This window comes from Panthera leo, chromosome B3 (genome assembly GCF_018350215.1).
Source record: "Panthera leo isolate Ple1 chromosome B3, P.leo_Ple1_pat1.1, whole genome shotgun sequence".
Lineage (NCBI taxonomy): Eukaryota > Metazoa > Chordata > Mammalia > Carnivora > Felidae > Panthera > Panthera leo.
The window spans coordinates 4,474,787-4,493,390 of NC_056684.1; the positions used below are offsets into that span (position 1 = coordinate 4,474,787).

The 18,604-nt window shown below is 47.7% G+C and overlaps 1 protein-coding gene across 3 annotated transcripts in view; it reads right to left on the reverse strand.

Annotated features, from left to right (window-relative positions):
* The window catches only part of PDE8A (phosphodiesterase 8A), a 156,316-nt gene extending 138,052 nt beyond the window's left edge, over window positions 1–18,264 (reverse strand). For 2 of the 3 annotated variants that reach the window (XM_042940907.1, XM_042940906.1), the window contains exon 1: window positions 15,959–16,264. In XM_042940907.1, the coding sequence (XP_042796841.1) occupies window positions 15,959–16,165 (207 nt within the window). In that variant the 5' untranslated portion in view covers window positions 16,166–16,264. Of the gene's footprint in view, window positions 1–15,958; window positions 16,265–18,240 lie in introns of those variants that run through there. The other variant, XM_042940910.1, reaches the window with a different exon arrangement.
* Between the last annotated feature and the right edge of the window lie 340 nt (window positions 18,265–18,604).

An 18,604-nucleotide genomic window follows, 5' to 3' on the forward strand; every position in this document is an offset into this window, starting at 1 on the left:
AAAAAATATATATATATATATATATATATATATATATATATATATATATAACTTATATATATATATATATATAAAATGAAATCAGTGCTGTAATAGTACAGGCAAAAATAGATAACCAGAAACAGATGACCCAAAGATGTGATCAAGGTGAAAGTATAAGCCTGTAGGGAATAAAAATAATTATTCACATAAAAAGTGCTGCAATAATATCTAGCTGTTCTGAAGTGCTAAGATCCTACCTCACACCAAAATATCCAAATACCCAAAATAAACGCCAGATTGAAAACACTAAATGTTGCAATTAAATAAACACACAAAAAGTTTTAAACATATGAATAAATACTTGACTATATCTGGATGAGTAAGGACTTAGGCTTGAAACAAAGTAAGAAAAATGAAAATGATCAGTGTAAGAGAAAAGGAATCCACTTATAAAGTCAAGCAAATTGAAGTAAAACACTAAATGTAAATTGAAAGTGTGTATGAAATATACATCAATTGCATAGTCTGGGTTTTTCTTAGTGACGTATTTTCTGGATCTATCCACTAACTGACTCCAAAACGATGTTTCTCCTAGAATAATGAGTACTCTTAGCACCGGAACTGCAGTTTCCAACACCATTTCCCACTAACAGCAGCAGGGCACCCTGGAGCAAAGGCTCGTTGCTGGGCCGGGACAGGGAAGGTACAAGCTAAGCCTGGGACAACTGGTTGTGCTTTCAAAGATTAACAGAATCATGTTAAAAGAATACAGAAGTCGGGGCACCTGGGCGGCTCAGTTGGTTAAGCGTCCAACTTCGGCTCAGGTCGTGATCTCGCGGTACGTGGGTTCGAGCCCCATGTTGGGCTCAGTGCTGACAGCTCAGAGCCTGGAGCCTGCTTCGGATTCTGTGTCTTCCTCTCTCTACCACTTGCTTCTCTCTCTCTCTCTCTCTCTCTCAAAAATCAATTAAAAAAAAAAAAAAAGAAAAGACAAGACTATAATGGACCCAAACACATCCAACCAATGAAAATCCCTATGTCCACAATTACATTTTTTAAAGATGAAAAGCAAAAAAACAAATAAAAACAACAACATATTCATTCCCATCGGAGGCAGCAACTCCTTAACTATTAAAACTGTTAATAAAGGGAAAAACTTACCCTGCCTCTTTAACAGGAACTATATTTTATAGCAATTAAATAGCCCTGGCCCCAGCTGATGAAGGAAACTTCTGCTTTACACAGAACATCAACTACTGCATGTAGAAAAGCAACTGAATTAGGAAACATCATTCATTAACCCTGATCAGAATTGTTATTTTAGATAATGATTATCAACTGGCGCTTTAAAAAAAAAAAAAAAAAGGCAGGGAAAAAAACCAAGGTGAATAGCCTCCGGTAAACTGCACATTCATATGGCACCCAGTGCCACACAGATCGCTCTCTGGTCTTATGAGGGGAAACTGATGCAAGAGGCAGGGATCAGCTTCTCATCACCCTAACCCAGTGTGCAACCTGAGCATCCATAATGGTGGGTCAGTCAGATCTTCTGTGCCTTCTGATGGGATTCATGGATCACCAATGGTGTGTTCTAGCCAAATATACGTAACTTTCATCCATTTTAGGTCCAACTTCCAGTTTACAAGAAATAGAGCAGAAAGAAAGCAAGCTAAATGACACCACAAGGAAACCAGAAGACAAATCCAGAAGTTAGGACAAAGTGGTCAGGTGTCTTTAACAAGTCAGTGTGACAAAAAGTAGGGGGAAGGGAAAAGGACGTGCTAGGTTAAAAGAGATGGAAGGATCTTACCAAGCAGATGCAGTGCAGAGGACATTTCTGAGATCACAGGGGTATCAGTGGAGTCTGTTATGGGTATTAGGTAAAACACTACTAAAATGGAAATGTACAGATTGGCTACAAAAAAGTCCATGGCAAAACAATATGTACTTATGGTGGTTCCTCCAAAAGTTAAAAGTAGCATCACCGTACAACCTATCAGCTCCCCTCCTGGGTGTATATATATTCAAAAGAATTGAAAGCAGGAACTTGAAGAGATTTGTACGACCACGTTCACAGCAGCACTATTTAGGATAACCAAAAGGCAGAAGCAACCGAAGTGTCCGTCAGTGGATGAAAGGATAAACGAAGGGTGGTATAAACGCACAGTGGAGGGTTACTCGGCCTTAAAAAAACACAATGAAATTCTGAGACACGCCACAACACGGACGAATCCCCAAGACACATCAAGTGAATTAAGACAATCACAAAAGTACAAATACCCTATGATGCCACCTGTATGAGGTACCTAGAGCAGTCAAAAGTCGAATCATGGCTGCCAGGAACTGGGCGGGGGGGGGGGGGGGGGGGGAGAAGGAATGAGGAGTTGGTATCTAATGGGTATGAGGTTCCAGTTTTGGAAGACGAAAAGGTTTTAGAGACCGGTGGCGACGATGGTTGCACAAGAATGTGGTTGCACTTCATGCCACTGAACTGTACACATGAAAGTGATAAAAATGGTAAGTTTTATGTTAGAGTACACTTCGCCATAATTTTGTTTTAAAAAGTACATAGCATATGACCTGATTTCGGTGGGAAAAAAATGTGCATATATGAACAGAAAAAGTCTGGAAGGATCCACGCTAACATGTTATAATAAATGATCTCTAGGTTGTGAAAACTGCATTTCAGCGTTTCTTAATTTTCTACAACACCTGTACTATGTACTACTTCTGTAACAGAGATGATGCTGTATAAAGCAAACAGGAAAAGCATTCAGAGTGCTACATTTGATTTCATTATATATATATAATATATATAATTTAAAAAACTACATTCAATAAAAAGGAAAAGGCTGGAGAAAAAGATCTGCAATAAGCATGAGATCAAAACTTAATTCCCAAGCATATTTAAAAAGCTCTTACAAATAAAAATTTTTAAACTCTAAAGCCCAAAGAGAGAAACAGGCAACAGGCTTGAACAAGGAAGCGCCAGTTCCGCTGAAGAGGAAGTTCAAGGGTCCAAAACTCTCTTGGGAAAAAAAAACAAAACAAAGATGATAAACAATAAATGAAATAAACGCAAATTAAAATACCAATAAGATACCATCTCTCACAATCAGATTGTTGACAGGAAAGCCTAACAAGCACTCTCAGGCGCTCCTGTGATATTAAAATGTGATCACATCTTTCTGGAGGGCAATTTAAGCATATATATCAAGAGCTTGTACAAGTTACAATATTATGAACCACTGATACACGAAACACAGATAAAATCTCAAAAACAGACTGCTGAGTGTTCCCTAAGAGTACATACCTACTAAGTAATTCTGTGTGTGTATGTGTTTGTACCCATGTGTGTTTGTTCTAGAACAGGCAAAGCTAACCTACGTGCGGAAAACAATCAGAAGGGTGCTTGCAGAGACGGTGGGGAAAGAGTACATGAGAAGGGGAATGTGGGAACTTTCTGGGGTGATGACAATGTTGTATACCTTGACGGAGGTTCGGATTACACAGATGTCTGTATGCATTAGTCAAAATGCAGCAAATGTACAGTAAGTATTTGTGCATTTCACTGCAGTGTGTAAATGTTACCTCAGAAGGAAAAAAATACTGAACTCTAATGATACGCATGTTGGAGCATTTAAGAGAAAGCATACTGATGTCTGCAATTATTTTAATTTTTTTTTTTTTTTTAACATTTATTTACTTTTGGGAAACAGAGACAGAGCATGAACAGGGGAGGGGCAGAGAGAGAGGGAGATGGAATCTGAAGCGGGCTCCAGGCTCCGAGCTGTCAGCACAGAGCCCGACACGGGGCTCGAACTCATCATGAGCCATGAGATCGTGACCTGGGCCGAAGTCGGATGCTTAATTGCCTGAGCCACCCAGGCGCCTCGGTCTGCAGTTATTTTAAAATGCATCAAAGAAAAAGGAGATGGACAGTTGGATAGATGTGATAAAGCAAGTATAGTAAAATGCTAACGTAAAAATACAAGAGTTAGGTAAACGAGTGTCCACCGTAAAACTCCTTCAAGAATGCTGCATATTTGGGGTAGCTGGCTGGCTCAGTCAGTAAAACATGTGGCTCTTGATCTCCAGGTCATAAGTTCAAGCCCCACAATGAATACAGAGAAGAAAGAAAAAGGAAGGAAGGAAGGAAGGAAGAAGAAATGTTGTATAGTTGAGATTTTTCATAATATTAAGTGTTAAACATACTAAAAAGTAGCGAACAGCCATGAGGCAGCCTTCTGGAGTATGGGAAATGTTCTATCTCAATCTGTTTGTTATATGCGGCACACGTGGGTAAGATTTTATCAAGCTGTATGTACACTTTAAGATTTTGTACACTTTGCTTACTGCATTTACACCTCAGAAAAGTGTTTTAAATGAACAGCAATCAGAATTAGGACACTGAAGTGTGCATAATTGGGGCACCTGGCAGGCTCAGTCGGTAGATCATCCGACTTTTTTTTATTATTAAAAAAAATGTTTTAATGTTTATTTATTTGCTTTTGAGGGAAAGAGAGAGAGCACAAACAGAGGAGGGACAGAGAGAGAGGGAGACACAGAATCCGAAGCAGGCTCCAGGCTCTGAGCTGTCAGCACGAAGCCCGACGCCGGGCCTGAACCCATGAACCTCGAAGTCATGACCTAAGCCAAAGTTGGATGTTTAACTGACTGAGCCACCCAGGTGCCCCAGATTATCTGACTCTTGATCTCAGGGTCATGAGTTCAAGCCCCACATTGGGTACAAAGCCTATAATTAATTAATCAATTTTTTAAAATAAAGTACATTTAATTAACATCCTCAAAAGGATAAGGGAATATGCTGCAACCAAAACACATGAATAAGCAGTAATGAAGGGAACAAAGCATAAATCTTGAAGACAAAGACTGTCTGATCTAAGAGCTCCATGGGGCCAGAGAGCGAGGAGGCCTTGAGGGCTGAGTCAGAGAGCCTCAAGCCCAAGCTCAGCAGCCCTCTGGACTCCGGCACAGAGATGGGAAAAGGAAGCAGAGACACAGAGGACAGATCCAGAAGAGTCTAAAACCCACCATCTGGAGAGAGCTGTAGAAGGAAAGGAGGAAATGCAAGAGGGACATTTGAGGAAATAATAGTTAAATGTTTCCTAGAGCTAAAGAACAAAACTGTTCAAAAACTCATTTTAATCACAGTTACTTAAAGTCATCTACATGGACATAGGAGAAACACCACCATTTTCTGAGAAGTATCTCCTGATTGTGCAATTTCAGTGATCCTTGCTCCTTTCCCTATTTTTCAAGTTGTCTGCAATGAACATGACTTTTACAATAAGGAAAGGTAACAGTTTACTTTTATAAAACAAATCCAGAATCAAGAGACAAGAGAGGCTTCTCAAAATCTCCCACCTCTTGGGGCGCCTGGGTGGCTCAGTCGGTTGAGCGTCCGACTGTGGCTGAGGTCATGATCTCGCAGTCCATGGGTCGGAGCCCCACGTCGGGCTCTGTGCTGACAGCTCAGAGCCTGGAGCCTGCTTCGGATTCTGTGTCTCCCTCTCTCTGCCCCTCCCCCACTCACACACTCTCAAAAATAAATAAAAAATTAAAAAACAAACAGAAACCAACAACAACAAAACTTCCCACATCTCCTTCCTCTGGCTGCCGCCCTGTGCTATCACAGTGAACCTGCTTCTAAGTGCTCACCACAAATACGGGTACGTTACTTGATCTCTTTACATTTTTGCTTCTTTAGATCTTCAACAGGGACAATAAAATCCCCCCTTCCTGCCTCACAGGAGTTTGGGGAGCATCAAATGAGGTGATATATAAAACTAGCACTTGGTGAGCCACTGAGCGCTATACAAATGGCTACATGTTATCACAACTTCGAAGCTGGTAAACCCTAAAATGAGTCACCCTCCACCGCCAGCACCCCTCACTCCCCAAATCCAATCTGTCCTCTGGCCTACCAGCTTTTCCTTTGCTCATTCCCTCCTTCCCAACCCACTGCATGACACGAATTATACCTGGTCTTATCTTGTGCCCAAACCACGGCCCCAGGCCCTGCCTTCCCTCACCCACCCCTCACAACTTCCTCCTAAACCTTCACCTTCCTAAAATACGCTTATTTTATAAGGACCCTGCTGAAAACAAGAAGCCTTTGGGAATTGTCAAGGTTTGTAGGATGGACTTCACAACCTCTTCACCCCGGCTTTTGGGTCCTCCCTCCCACACATGGTCAAGTTCCTCAAATTCTGCAACAAGCCAACACCTCCCACCCCAGGCAATCCCCCATCCTGTACCTATCTAGGTCCTCCCGGCCTTTCCCAGGCAGAGGGAAAGGGGTTGACCCGGGCTCTCTCTGCACCTTTTGACCAATCCAGATCTAGCTCCTGCCAGTTCTCTAAACACCCTCTCCATCCCTTGGGTGCAACCCTCACTTCGGGGTCAGAGGCCTGCCCCCCTTTCCTTATGCCCTGAGGGCAGGGCCTGGCAAAGTCCTCTGACATCCTCTATACTAGGCCCTGGAATTGATCTGCTAATCATTCTAGTACTTAAACTTTCTTTGCCTAACTGGATTTCATAGGAATTATTTCTTCGGTTCTCTTTGTAGCTTTGATATCTATGTGTATATCATATCTTTTTTTTTTAATTTTTTTTAATGTTTTATTTATTTTTGAGACAGGGAGAGACAGAGCACAAACGGGGGAGGGTCAGAGAGAGAGGGAGACACAGAATCTGAAACAGGCTCCAGGTTCTGAGCAGTCAGCACAGAGCCCTACGCGGGGCTCGAACTCACGGACCGTGAGATCGTGACCTGAGCCCAAGTCGGACGCTTAACCGACTGAGCCGCCCAGGCACCCCTGTGTATATCATATCTATTCCCACATAAGATACTGTTTAGCTATTATGCTTTAAATAAAAAGCTATGCTTCATAAATTCTTCTATAACTTCTTCCTCTCAACATTAAGTTTTTGAAACTGACCTATGTTGATACCTACAGCTATAAACCATTCATTTTCAAAGCTATAAAATATCTCTTTTTGATATATTTGAGTACCTCACAACTTATTTATCCATTATATCGTCGATGGATATTTAATAAAACATTTGCTATTAGAAGCAATGCTATCATGAACATTCCTGTGCATGTTTCTAGCTCACATGTGTTAAGTTTCTAGAGTGAGGCTGCTAGGTCACAGGGTCACACAATCAACCGTACCTGGTAATGACAATGGTCTTCCCCAGTGGATGAAATACTTCTACCTACAGCGCTGAAGATTGCCTCAAAATACTGTCAAGCGTTTAAATGTTTGCCAATTCATGGGTGTAAAATGTTATTTCACTGTGGCTTTAACCTGCATTTCCCCAATGGGGTCAAACATCTTTTCATGTGTTTATTAGCCATTTGGTTTCCTCTATAATAACAGGCCTGTTCCTGTCTTTAACTGTTTTTCAACCTGGCTGTCTTTTTCTTAATTGACGTGCATGAGTTCTGTATATTCTGGGTGCTCATCTTTTATTGGTATTGTGTGTTACAAATTTCTTCTTCCAGACGATGGCTTTCCTTCCTTTTCACTCTCTTTTGATGAGAAGTACTTTAAGGTAGTTGAATTTATCAACCCTTTCCTTTCTGGTACATCGTTTGTGTGAGTTGTTTAATAAACCCTTCCTTACCCAGAGGTCATGAAAGGATTTATATTTCCTTTTAAGAAAAAAGTGTTAAAAACTTCAAAAAGGAAGTTATAGAAGTGGTCCATAAGCACATAAAAAGTACTCAAAATTATCAGCCATCGAGGAAATGCAAGTCAAAACCACAATGAGAAACCACCATACATCCACCAGGAGGGCTAAAATTAGGAACCCGGTAACACCAAACTGTGGCAAGGATGTGGAGCAACAGAACCTTGACTACCCTTTGTTGGCAGGACTGTGAAATTGTAGAACCACCTCAGGAAAGGTCAGGCAGCTTCCTAAAAAGCTGAACATACAGCTGTCCTATGATCCCGCAACTTTGCTTGGTATTTCCCCAAGAGAAATGAAAGCATATGTCCACAAGATAATTTCTACTAGAATATTCACAGCAGCTTTATGCATAATCGCCAAAAATCAGAAACAGCCCTGTTGTTAACCATCACAAGAGAAGGGAGAAGTGGAATGGGATGGAGTCCTACAGCAGAATGCGACTCAGCAAGAAAAAGAACAGGCTACTGATGCACGTGACACAGACCAATCACAGAAATACTGGGCTGACTGCAAGGAGCCTTACACAAAAGAATACATGTTTTAAGATTCTATTCCTATGAAGCCTAGAATAGGCAAAAAAAAAAAAAAAAAAAAAATTATAATGGATAAAAATCACATCAATGGCTGCTAGTAGGTGGGGTTAGGAATGGGGAAGGAGCACGACCTGAGAACTTGCTGGGGGCACAGTAGTATTCCACATCTGGGCAGAAATCTGCATTTAGATGGTGCATACATTTGTCAAACAAAAAGGAAACAAATTTATGGGGTGCGTGGGTGGCTCAGTTAAGCGGTTAAGCATCAGACTTTGGCTCAGGTCATGAACTCTCAGTTCCTGAGTTCGAACCCTGCATCGGGCTCTGCACTGACAGCATGAAGCCTGCTTGGGATTCTCTCTCTGCCCCCTGTTTTCTCTCTCAAAATAAATAAACTTAAAAAAAAAAGGAAACACGGGCGCCTGGGTGGCTCAGTCAGTTAAGCATCCGGCTTCGGCTCAGGTCATGATCTCACGGTTTGTGAGTTTGAGCCCCGCATCGGGCTCTGTGCTGACAGCATTTTGGGAGCATCTGGGTGGCTCAGCTGGTTAAGCTTCCAATTCTTGATCTCAGCTCAGGTCTTAACTTCAGAGTGAGTTCAAGCCCTGCATTGGGCTCTATGCTGGATGTGAAGCCTACTTCAAAACAAAACAAAACAATTAAAAAAACTTTTTTTAAACATTTATTTATTTTTGAGAGACAGAGACAGAGCATGAGCAGGGGAGGGGCAGAGAGAGGGAGACACAGAATTTGAAGCAGGTTCCAGGCTCTGAGCTGTCAGCAACAAGCCTGACGCGGGGCTCGAACTCACAAGCCATGAGATCATGACCTGAGCCGAAATCGGATGCTTAACCAACTGAGCCATCCGGGGGCCCCACAAACAAACAAATTCTGAACTCTAGTAAGTGATAGGTGTACTGAAGTGTTCAAGGATTAAGTATACTGATATGTGGAACTTTGAAATGCCTGCAAAAATAAAACAGATTGCAATGGACAAAGGCACAGAAAGATGTGACAAAGCAAATACAGGAAAACATTCACTGCAGCATCTAGGAGGCAGGGAGAAGGGGGTATACATTCTTTCAACTTTGCTGTAGGTTTGAAAATGTTCACAATATCAAAGGACAAAAACATATTTTCAAATGGAAGAGACCAGCTTTAAAAAATAAGATCTATTTGGGGCGCCTGGGTGGCTCAGTCGGTTAGGTGTCCAACGTCGACTCAGGTTATGAGCTCATGGTTTGTGGGTTTGAGCCCCGCGTCAGGCTCTGTGCGGACAGCTTGGAGCCTGGAGCTTGCTTTGGATTCTGTGTGTGTGTGTGTGTGTGTGTGTGTGTGTGTGTGTCTCCCCTCCCCTGCTCATGCTGTCTCTCTCTCTCTCTCTCTCAACAATAAACATTAAAAAAATTTTTTTTAAATAAGACCTGTATCAGCAAAGTCTGCCTTTGAGAAAGGTGACTGAAAGAAAAAGATCAATCCTTACATGTGATAGTGCCTCGGGAGTTTGCAAAACTCTTTTACACCAATTATTTTAAGTGATCCTCACCAAAACCTGGGTATTCTAGCCTCATTTACACTTGAGGAAACTTGGGATCAGAATCTGGCAAATATCACACAGCAGGTGCCCGACGGAGCTGGACCTAAAAGCGAAGGTCTCGGGCGCTTCTTCCTGGGTTCCTTCAAACACACCTCACTGGGGAGCTGCCATCATCTCCAAAAGGCTGAAGGCCACATGCAAACTGCCCACGTGCCACTAGCTCTTTGGGCTGTCGCACGAGCAGAGTGACAGGAGCTGAAGGGGCTACGGTCGCTAGCAGCGCGGGGAATAGACACGAGCAGACAGTGAAACAGCGCGACTCAACACCCCAAATCTACTCCAAACCCATTCAGAACAAAAGCACTGGCAGGCCGCACACTGAGCTCTCTGAGGCCACCTTCAAACCTTAGGGACCTCTGTGACATCCTTCCCGTCTGGGTGGACGGACAACCTGCGTACGGTGCCTAAGACACTGCAACACAAAACCTGTCACAACACTTCTCTGACCAGACGCTCCGCCACTCTCCTTTCCAGAGCAGAACCACAGGAGAACAGAAGGAGGGGACCCAGGAACATTGCTCAACGCGAACACGGCCAAAACTGAAGGCAAAAGCTTTTAGTAACCACCCCGCACATTAATCACTGGCTGCAGGGTATTTTGGCTTTTTGTTAAAGCACACACAACACACCCCGACACTTTTTGTTAATTTAAATAAGGTGAACCAGACCTGTGGAACGTGAACGAAAGCCCTTTCGGCCTTAGAGACCGGTGTATTATTTATCCAAACATTCACTGAGTGCGCCAACCACTTCGGGAAATGTAATGAAACCAGGACAGAGTCCTTGTCCTCAAGAGGCCTGTAATCCAGCAGGAGGCTCAGGACAGATCTCCCAGGCCTACTCGGCCTACAGGGGAAGATCTAAGAGCAGAGAAAAGAGAGTTCAAGTACAACCAGAGGCTCAAGAAAGATTTCAGCTGGGCCTTGAAGATGCAGACATGCAGAGCTGGGGGTGGGGAGTGTGGTGCTCTGGGCAAAGGCTGATGGGAAGAAATAGCTCCGAGGGGGCTCCTGGCTAAGGAAGGCCACCTGAAGCCTGAGCAGGAGGAGGGGAGGGTGAAAAGGACTCCCGAGGGATGCCTGCCAACTCTTGTCAGAGAGCAAAGAGAACAAATTAGAGGGCCCCACAGACGTCTGACTTCGGGAGTTAGCCGGGGCAGGGCCAAATATGGCTGCGACTCTCACGAGAGCAGGAACCCAAGGGAGGGCTGAGTCAATTTCCCCAGCAAGTCATGACTTAACAAAACCCTGATAATGTGCATTCAGGACGCCTGCTCAAAACCCAGGTGGACCTGTGACACCTGCAGCCTGGCAGAAAGCCAGAGGATGGGAAATGTAACGGAGAGAGGGAGTTAACAGAGAACAGCCCAGGAGCAATGGGTTTGAATCCCTAACTGTATACGCCTAACTGTAAAAGCGTGGGTGAGTTTCCAACCTACAGCGTCTTATCTGCAAACGGGAAACGACACCCGTCATCTCCCAGGATTGCACGGATTACATGAGATAACATCGGTAATACATACATGCAGCACAATGCCCACAACATCAAAAGCATCCAAGGAACGGTGGGTATTGCGTCTATGAGTAGGCTGCACTCCAGGAACTTCCGAGTCCGGGCCTCCTACCACGCTTCACGGTATTGAGAAACCAGGCTGAAGCCACTGACCTTGGACAAGACCAAAGGATTACTCACGTCCTAAGCAACTTCTCCCTCGGTTCTTTGATTTTTAATTAAAAAAAAAAAAAAAAAAAAAAAAATCTGTCCTTTAAGGCATGTGAGGTTATCCTGAGACATCTGCCTCACCCTGTACACTCACATCACGAACCTTCTGGTACAAGGGGAAAAACCAGTGTCATGAGCCACTTCACAGGGAGCATCTGTGCCAGAAGGGACCACAGGCCTCATCCCAGCCCTCACAAGGAGGGTCTAGGCTAGCCCAGCGTCAGTCTGGGCTGATAAGAGTTGTGACACTCTAAACATCTATCTTAAGAAACACACTTCAAGTTACAGGGTAATGACAGCGCTAGAACAGTTTAGAATATACATGCAAAGTATCATATACATAATAAGAGTTCGAGAAAATATAAAAAGCATTATCTTTATAGCCAGTCCTAGCCAGATAATAAGATTCTATATACCGAAAGGCTTAAGGACACAATGATGAGAGAAGGGATGGCCCTGAGCCACAGAGATAAATGACAGTTACTCATTCCAGGAACAGAAAGTTAGGTCTCACTTTGTCAACTACACTTTCAGAAGGAAACTTTCAATAATTCAAGAATCCACCAAGAATCAGTGACCCCTAATGGGGGGGGGGGGGGAGGAGGGGAAATCAGGCAGATCACACAAACAGAAATTTGCTTCAGTTAGGGAAATATAAAAATTTCATGAATGCACTCTGTACATTAAAGCAGGCGACAAATTTTATTCCATGGCTAAGAAACACCAAGAAACTACTAAACTCTGGATGAGCAGGCTGGTTAGTTTGGCCAGTTTTGAGGAAGAAGGGAAGAAGGGGAAGGCAGTGAAAAATCAGAGAAAATCGGGCGAAGGAAAAGGGAAGGACAGAAGCAGACTAGAGACAGAACGGAGAGTCCGTGTGAGCGGATTCCGAGTGCTGAAGCCAGCAACCCTTGGTGACAGGTTAGTGGAGAGCCACACTACTGTCACCTGTTGTGTACTGCCCGCCCAGCTGCACTAATCCTTAAATCTGTGGAGGGAGATCTACCCTGCTCACCAGCGTGGAAATAGATTATTCCCTGGTATAAATGCTCCTAAGGGGCAATAACCAGAAACTTCCATAAAACCAAATCTAAATCCTTCAGCCTCCACTCTAGTTAAAACCGGTTTCTATTTCCTTTATATGGGCTGGGTGCATTTTCCACTTCAATGGCCTGGTTCACACAATTCCTAATTCAACAGATGTCTGTGGAAGGCCCACTACGTGGGGGGGAAGACAGCAGTGAACAAAACAGACGTGACTGCCATCCTCACAGAACTGGTTAGTGACAAATGGTGGGGGACGGGGAGTGGGGGGGGGGGGGAGGCATGGATCATAGCAGTGCAAGGGGCCGCTTGCAAAAAGGAGGGGGCCTAGGCTCTCCTCTGACACCCTTGCCCCCACGCTCAAATCTTTCAAGGTCAACTCAAGTCCTAGCTAAGGAGAGGGAAAACCAAATAAATCCAAAGGCTGACAAGAAAATATGGAAATGTTACAGTTAAAGCTCATGCTGATTAAAAACCAAACGAAACTCTAAGTGTTCAAACTGAAGACAGCATTCATTATCTGTCACCACATAGACTGTAACTCCCGAAATGAGTAAACAGAACGTTTTTAGTAATAAATAAGTTCATAAAGATGACCCAGCCTAATGTATTCCAAGGCCCTGAAGTACCTTTGGAATCATTAAGAAGCAAATTACATTTACTATGTTTTAATGTTCAGTATATTTCTTGTACTTTGAATATTGGGATCATGTGAGGGATCATGTCCTAACATGTGGCCCAAGACATACCTCAATAAAAAGGCTCTATAACCAAACAAGTTTGGGAACTGCTGACACTCTGAACGTCATTTGGCGATTCCCAGGGTATTTTAGGAAATTCAGTTTTCTGACAAATCCTGCGTAAACTTAGTCTGAGCCAGTATTGCCCACACTCATTTGGAAATGTCTCCTTTTTTCATTTAATACCTATTAACGGGCAACAAACTGCTCAGGGAACACATGGGGGATACACTACGGTGTAGGGGATGCGATGCGTAATCAATTTGAAAACGCGATTATCCGTCTCCCGAGCGTTTTGATGAACTGATGTTTCCTATGTAGGCTATTAAAATACAAAAACTTCCCCAATGAAATTCTTTTTGAAATTCACTCGGTGAGATGTTTACTGCATTTTTAAGACAAAACATTTTTTAATGCACCAAAATTGGATCTTAGTGTTTTAATTATAAAGGAACTCAAATTAATCGTATAACGATTTGAGTTTGCTAAACTACTGGAAGCTTATCTTCTCTAAACACGTAGTTTTAGATTTCTAGAGTACATTTGATACTTCATTGTAAAAGATTCATCCTGTTAAAAAATAAAACATGCTATTTACCTCTGCCCTATTACCTGAAATGCCTCAATACAAATATCTGTAACTGAGATGTGTATCAACACATGTACAGTTCGTGAATAACAAGCATTTCTGTGGTTGTGGTGGTGTTATTTATAATGGGATTCCTCCTCTGGAAATACTAATATTACCTTAAACCGTATACTGGAGGTTTTAGGGAATAAAATTCCAGCGACTGAAAAGCTTCATCGTTCAGTTAACCTTAAAGAACGAAGTTCGACACATTCATTTAGCACCTACTACATGCATGCCAATGGATTAGGCACTGTAACGATGCACGCTATCTCTCTGGGCCTCAACTCAAGACAGTGGTCTGACAATGGGACAGAATATGTAAGACTCAAATCAGGGGCTCTCCAGACACCGTGGACAGCGGAAGAACATAGCTGCTGCCCTGGAGATGCTAACAAGACACACAGGTGAATTTTAGCACACCTACACCACCATAAAAAGGCCAGGAAGACACAGGGCCTCTTTCTACAAGTGCTGGTTTGGTGACCTAAAAGGTCATTATTAGTTAATGCAAGATAACCAATATTAGATGTGGGTCAAAAATGTGAAAGCCCTTGTTAATTCCATATTCAATTTCACTTGTGTAATGCTTTTTTTTAAGCCAATGAGTAGGCTTAAAGTAGAAGCATCACAGGGATATTAAGAGCAGCTTGGATTAACAGCCTAAAACCATCTCAGGTGTCTTCAACAATCTGTAGAAGGAATCCCAACTTCCGGTAATCAGAACAAAGTTAGACTTTCACAGAGGGTACTGGAGGGGTGGGGAAATCACTTCGGCTAGGTTACGCAACACTAGAAAAAGACTTTTCAGTTTCCTATAGAAAGAGCGTCGTGGACGACTGCTAGAAATTTAACACAGAAAGTGAACAAACGGTATCAAACTTGGGAGGTCTAGCCATCTCCGGTGAGCAAGAAAATCCAGACAATTCTGCAAACGACTTTTAAAAAGCAGCCGCAACGAGAGGGGAGGATGATCAACACTCTGAGGCCATGCACAGCAGAATTCTTTCTTCTGGTTTAATTAAACAGAAATGCATGAATTCCAGCTCTAAAATTTCAAATCTAAGAACTGGAAAGCCGCCGCTGTGTGTCTTCATGAACATCTTTTCCCTTTTTTCCATTATTGTCCCTTTAGAAAAATCTTAACTAACAGTAAAGCCCAGAAACTTTGACAAAACATAAGCCAAGGCGATACACGCCGGAGAAGACACACAATTCTGAAAAACAGTCACAAAATGTCCTAGTAAGACTACTTAATAAAAAATTAACTTTGTTCTGCTGAATGCTTCAAACGTCGCGTGTCTAATAGTATTTTCTCATTACATATGCTTTAAATACACCACGTATGCTAATGACCGTGAACCTCAAATACGTGTGCATTGAAGCAGAGCTGTTGTGGCTTCAGATTACATTTTAATAGTCTCAAAGAAACTGGGAAATTGCAACCGCATGCATGTGCAAAGCTGACTGACGGAGGGGAAAAAAAACAGGGTGGTAGGACCCAGCGCCTCGGCTTCCCAGTGCTAGCCGCCCTTCCCTTAACATCACGAGAACCCAAAGAACAAAGTTCACGCCGATTTAACGTTTCTGGGGCGCGCCACCGTATCCCGGGGGTTCCCCGCTCTTGGAAGGCGAATTGACTCGAGCGCCCGGGTCAAGCTCACGGCGGGCCCTGCCAGCTGAGACTTCGGACGGGTCCCGGGAACCGACGCCGCGGCTCGGAGGGCGTCCCGATCGCAACCCTGCCGAGGAGGGTCCGAGGACGCGCGGCTCGGTCTGCCCTCGGGACGCTGCCCCGGCCAGCGGGCGCTGGCGCCCGTCAAAGTGACCCAAAGCCCGGCGAGAGGGCACGCGGCCCGGGAGGGCGCCCCGCCCGGCCCCGCCGCGGGAAAGTTGCCGCCCGGCCGGGCCCGACTTTCGCCGCGGACCGCGGACCGCAGCCCCCGAGCCCTCCCCCGCCCCGGCCGCCCGCCCGGCGCCCCTCACCTTCCTGCCGCTGCCGTCGCGAGGCTCGGACTCCGCGAGGCCGGCACCGCGGGCCCCGGGCGAGGCGGTGGTCTTCGGGCCGGGTGGGAGGCGCGGCCCGGCGGGCGGCGGCGGCGCGGCGGCGGCGCCCGGCGCGTCCTCGGCCTCCTTGCCGCCGCTGTACGCCGTCCGGCCCTCGGAAATGTGGATGCTCGGTGCGCAGCCCATGCTGGCGGCGGCGCGGCGGACACGCTGGCGGGCAGCCGCGATCCGGTCAGCAAACGGCCCGCCCGGCGCCTCGGGGCCGCCGCGGGCGCCGTGTCATCGCCGCCTGGGCGGGCGGCGGCGAGCGCGGGTCTCGCGTCAGGAAGTGCGGCCGCCCCTTTTATCGCCGTGCGGGCGCGGCGGCGGCGGCGGCGGCGGCGGCGGCGGCGCTGGGGAGGGGGCGCTGGGGCGGGCGGCGCGCCGCGGCCGCCCCTCCGAACATGCCCTTCCTGAGGCGGGAGCCGCCGGCCGCCTCCCTCACATCGCCGCGCTCGCCTGGCCGCGCCGCGCTTCCGGGGAATTTCGGGGGAGGAGATTTGCGCTCTCCCAACCCGGGAGCGGGCAAGTCCGCGCCGCGCGAGCGACACCGCCCCGGCCGCGGGGCGGCGCGACCCCCGGGGGAGGTGCGCTCCCCGCCGCGCCCGCCGCCGCCTCCCCGGGCCCGCAGCCCGCGCCGCTCCGCCCGCTGGGCCGCCGCCCCGCGAAGAAACGCCCCTGGCCCGAGCGCCGGCGGCGGGGAAGACTGGCCCGCGCGCTCCCGCCTTTGCGGGGTGGGGGGGGGGGGGGGGCGGGGGTCGAAGGACGCCCGTCGGGGCGACGAGGCCGCGGCCGGCCGTGTGGGGACAGAGCCGTCGCCTCCAGCCGGGTCTGGGGCCGCGCCGTCGAGAAGCGCGGAAGCGGCTGCGCTCGCCGGTCTGCCGCGGCCGGCGCGGCTCCGGCTCCGCGCTCCGGGCCGGGTCTTGCGGGCAGCACGCCGCGCCCAGCCCCCAGCGGTGACCTCCAGCGGGTGCTGGCGTCAATGCAAAGCAGCCGGGGCGCCCGCCGCCACCTCCCGGCGCCGCGGAAGAGTGAGCATGCGCGGCCACGACGGGAGGGGGCGCGCGGCCCGGCTGCCGAGAGGAGGAAAGCGACTCGCCCAAGGACACACGACCGCCTGGGGCCTGAGGCCATAAAAATCCGGACCGCTGGGTTCGAATCCCGGTCCCGTAACTTAGCAGCTACTTGACTTCGGTCAGGCCACTACCGCTGAGCCTTGGATCTCTCATTCACTGACGAGGCCCGTGCAAGGACCTCCGTTTGGGGCCGGCGGGCGGGGGCGGGGGGGGGGGGTGGCAAGGAAGGCACCCGAACTCCGGGTCCCGGGCGGGTGCGGTCTGGGCGTTACGCCGGAGCCCGCAGTGCCTGTGCGTTCCCTCTTGAGCCCAGACCTGGAGAGCCAACGCCTGGCTGGCTGCACTGGCGACCCGGAGGCGGCAGTGTCGAGAAGCTGTGTTTCGTGGCAGGCGGGGGCGGGGGGGGGGTGCATTTTCCTCCCCTCACCTGGTGCCCAGGACTCCAGAGGCTCCCGACCTGCAGGCACGCCGTGCAAAGTGGGGCCTGTGAAGAGCTGTCAGAACCGCACCTCTCCCCACACACCACCACTAGCTCTCTGTGTGACCTTGGGCGAGTCACACAACCTCTCTGTGCCTGAAGCTGCAACCCCAGCCCTTTGGAGGACGACGCTCCTGGGTGTCCGACAGCACGCACCCCGCAGCGGCCCACCTCGGGCCTGCCCCCCACTCTCCCCCTTCCGTGTGGTTCCCGGTCCGGGGAGACCCCAGCGAGGACGATCCCCTCCTTTCCTCTCCCGCCGTCCACACCTTTCCTAACGCGGCCCCGCGGCGACCCAGAGATGCCGCCGATCACGCCTCGGGCCGGCTACCGTGAAGCCCCGGAGGCGTACTCCGGACTGGAGTCCCCGCCGTGGCGCTGGGACGGCGGCACCGGCTCAGGTGCCGGGTCCCCTGCGCCGCCCGAGCCTCAGGACGCCAGGGAGCCCGAGATCCGCAGCCCCGGCGCTTCTCGAGGCGCAATCTTCCGGGCCCGAGGTACCCACCGGGCGGTTTCCCGACGGCGGCCGAGCGGAAAGGCCGGGGAACCCGAGAGCGGCTCGGTGCTATCAGCCCTCTTTACTAGCCGAGCTGGCCCAAAGCCCTGGCACGTGACTCCATTATCAAATTTAAGCACGTTTAGCAGTAATTAAATTTATGCCTCCCTACCTTATAAAAGTACCACCGGCTCAATGATGTCTTGAAAGACACAGGAAAAGATTCTTACTATCACCCGTTACTCCACATAAGCTGTAGACTGTTTTCTGCCTCTGTTCTGCAGATTTTAGAAGGTCAATTTTCCGGGCATAATCTGGACTCTTCTAAATAAAGAGTAATTCATGAAGAGAACGCTTTGAACCACCAGAGTGCATGAAAGCCTATCGCCCGCCCTCTGCCCTCCCCGCCTCGCCAAGAAGTGAGGCCTTGGTGACTCCGCGTGCGCGCTGACCTTGCCTTCTCAGGCTCCAGGCTGTTTCAGCCCTCTCTGGCCCCTCCCTTCGCAAGCAGCACCTCGGTGCCCTAGCCTATCCTT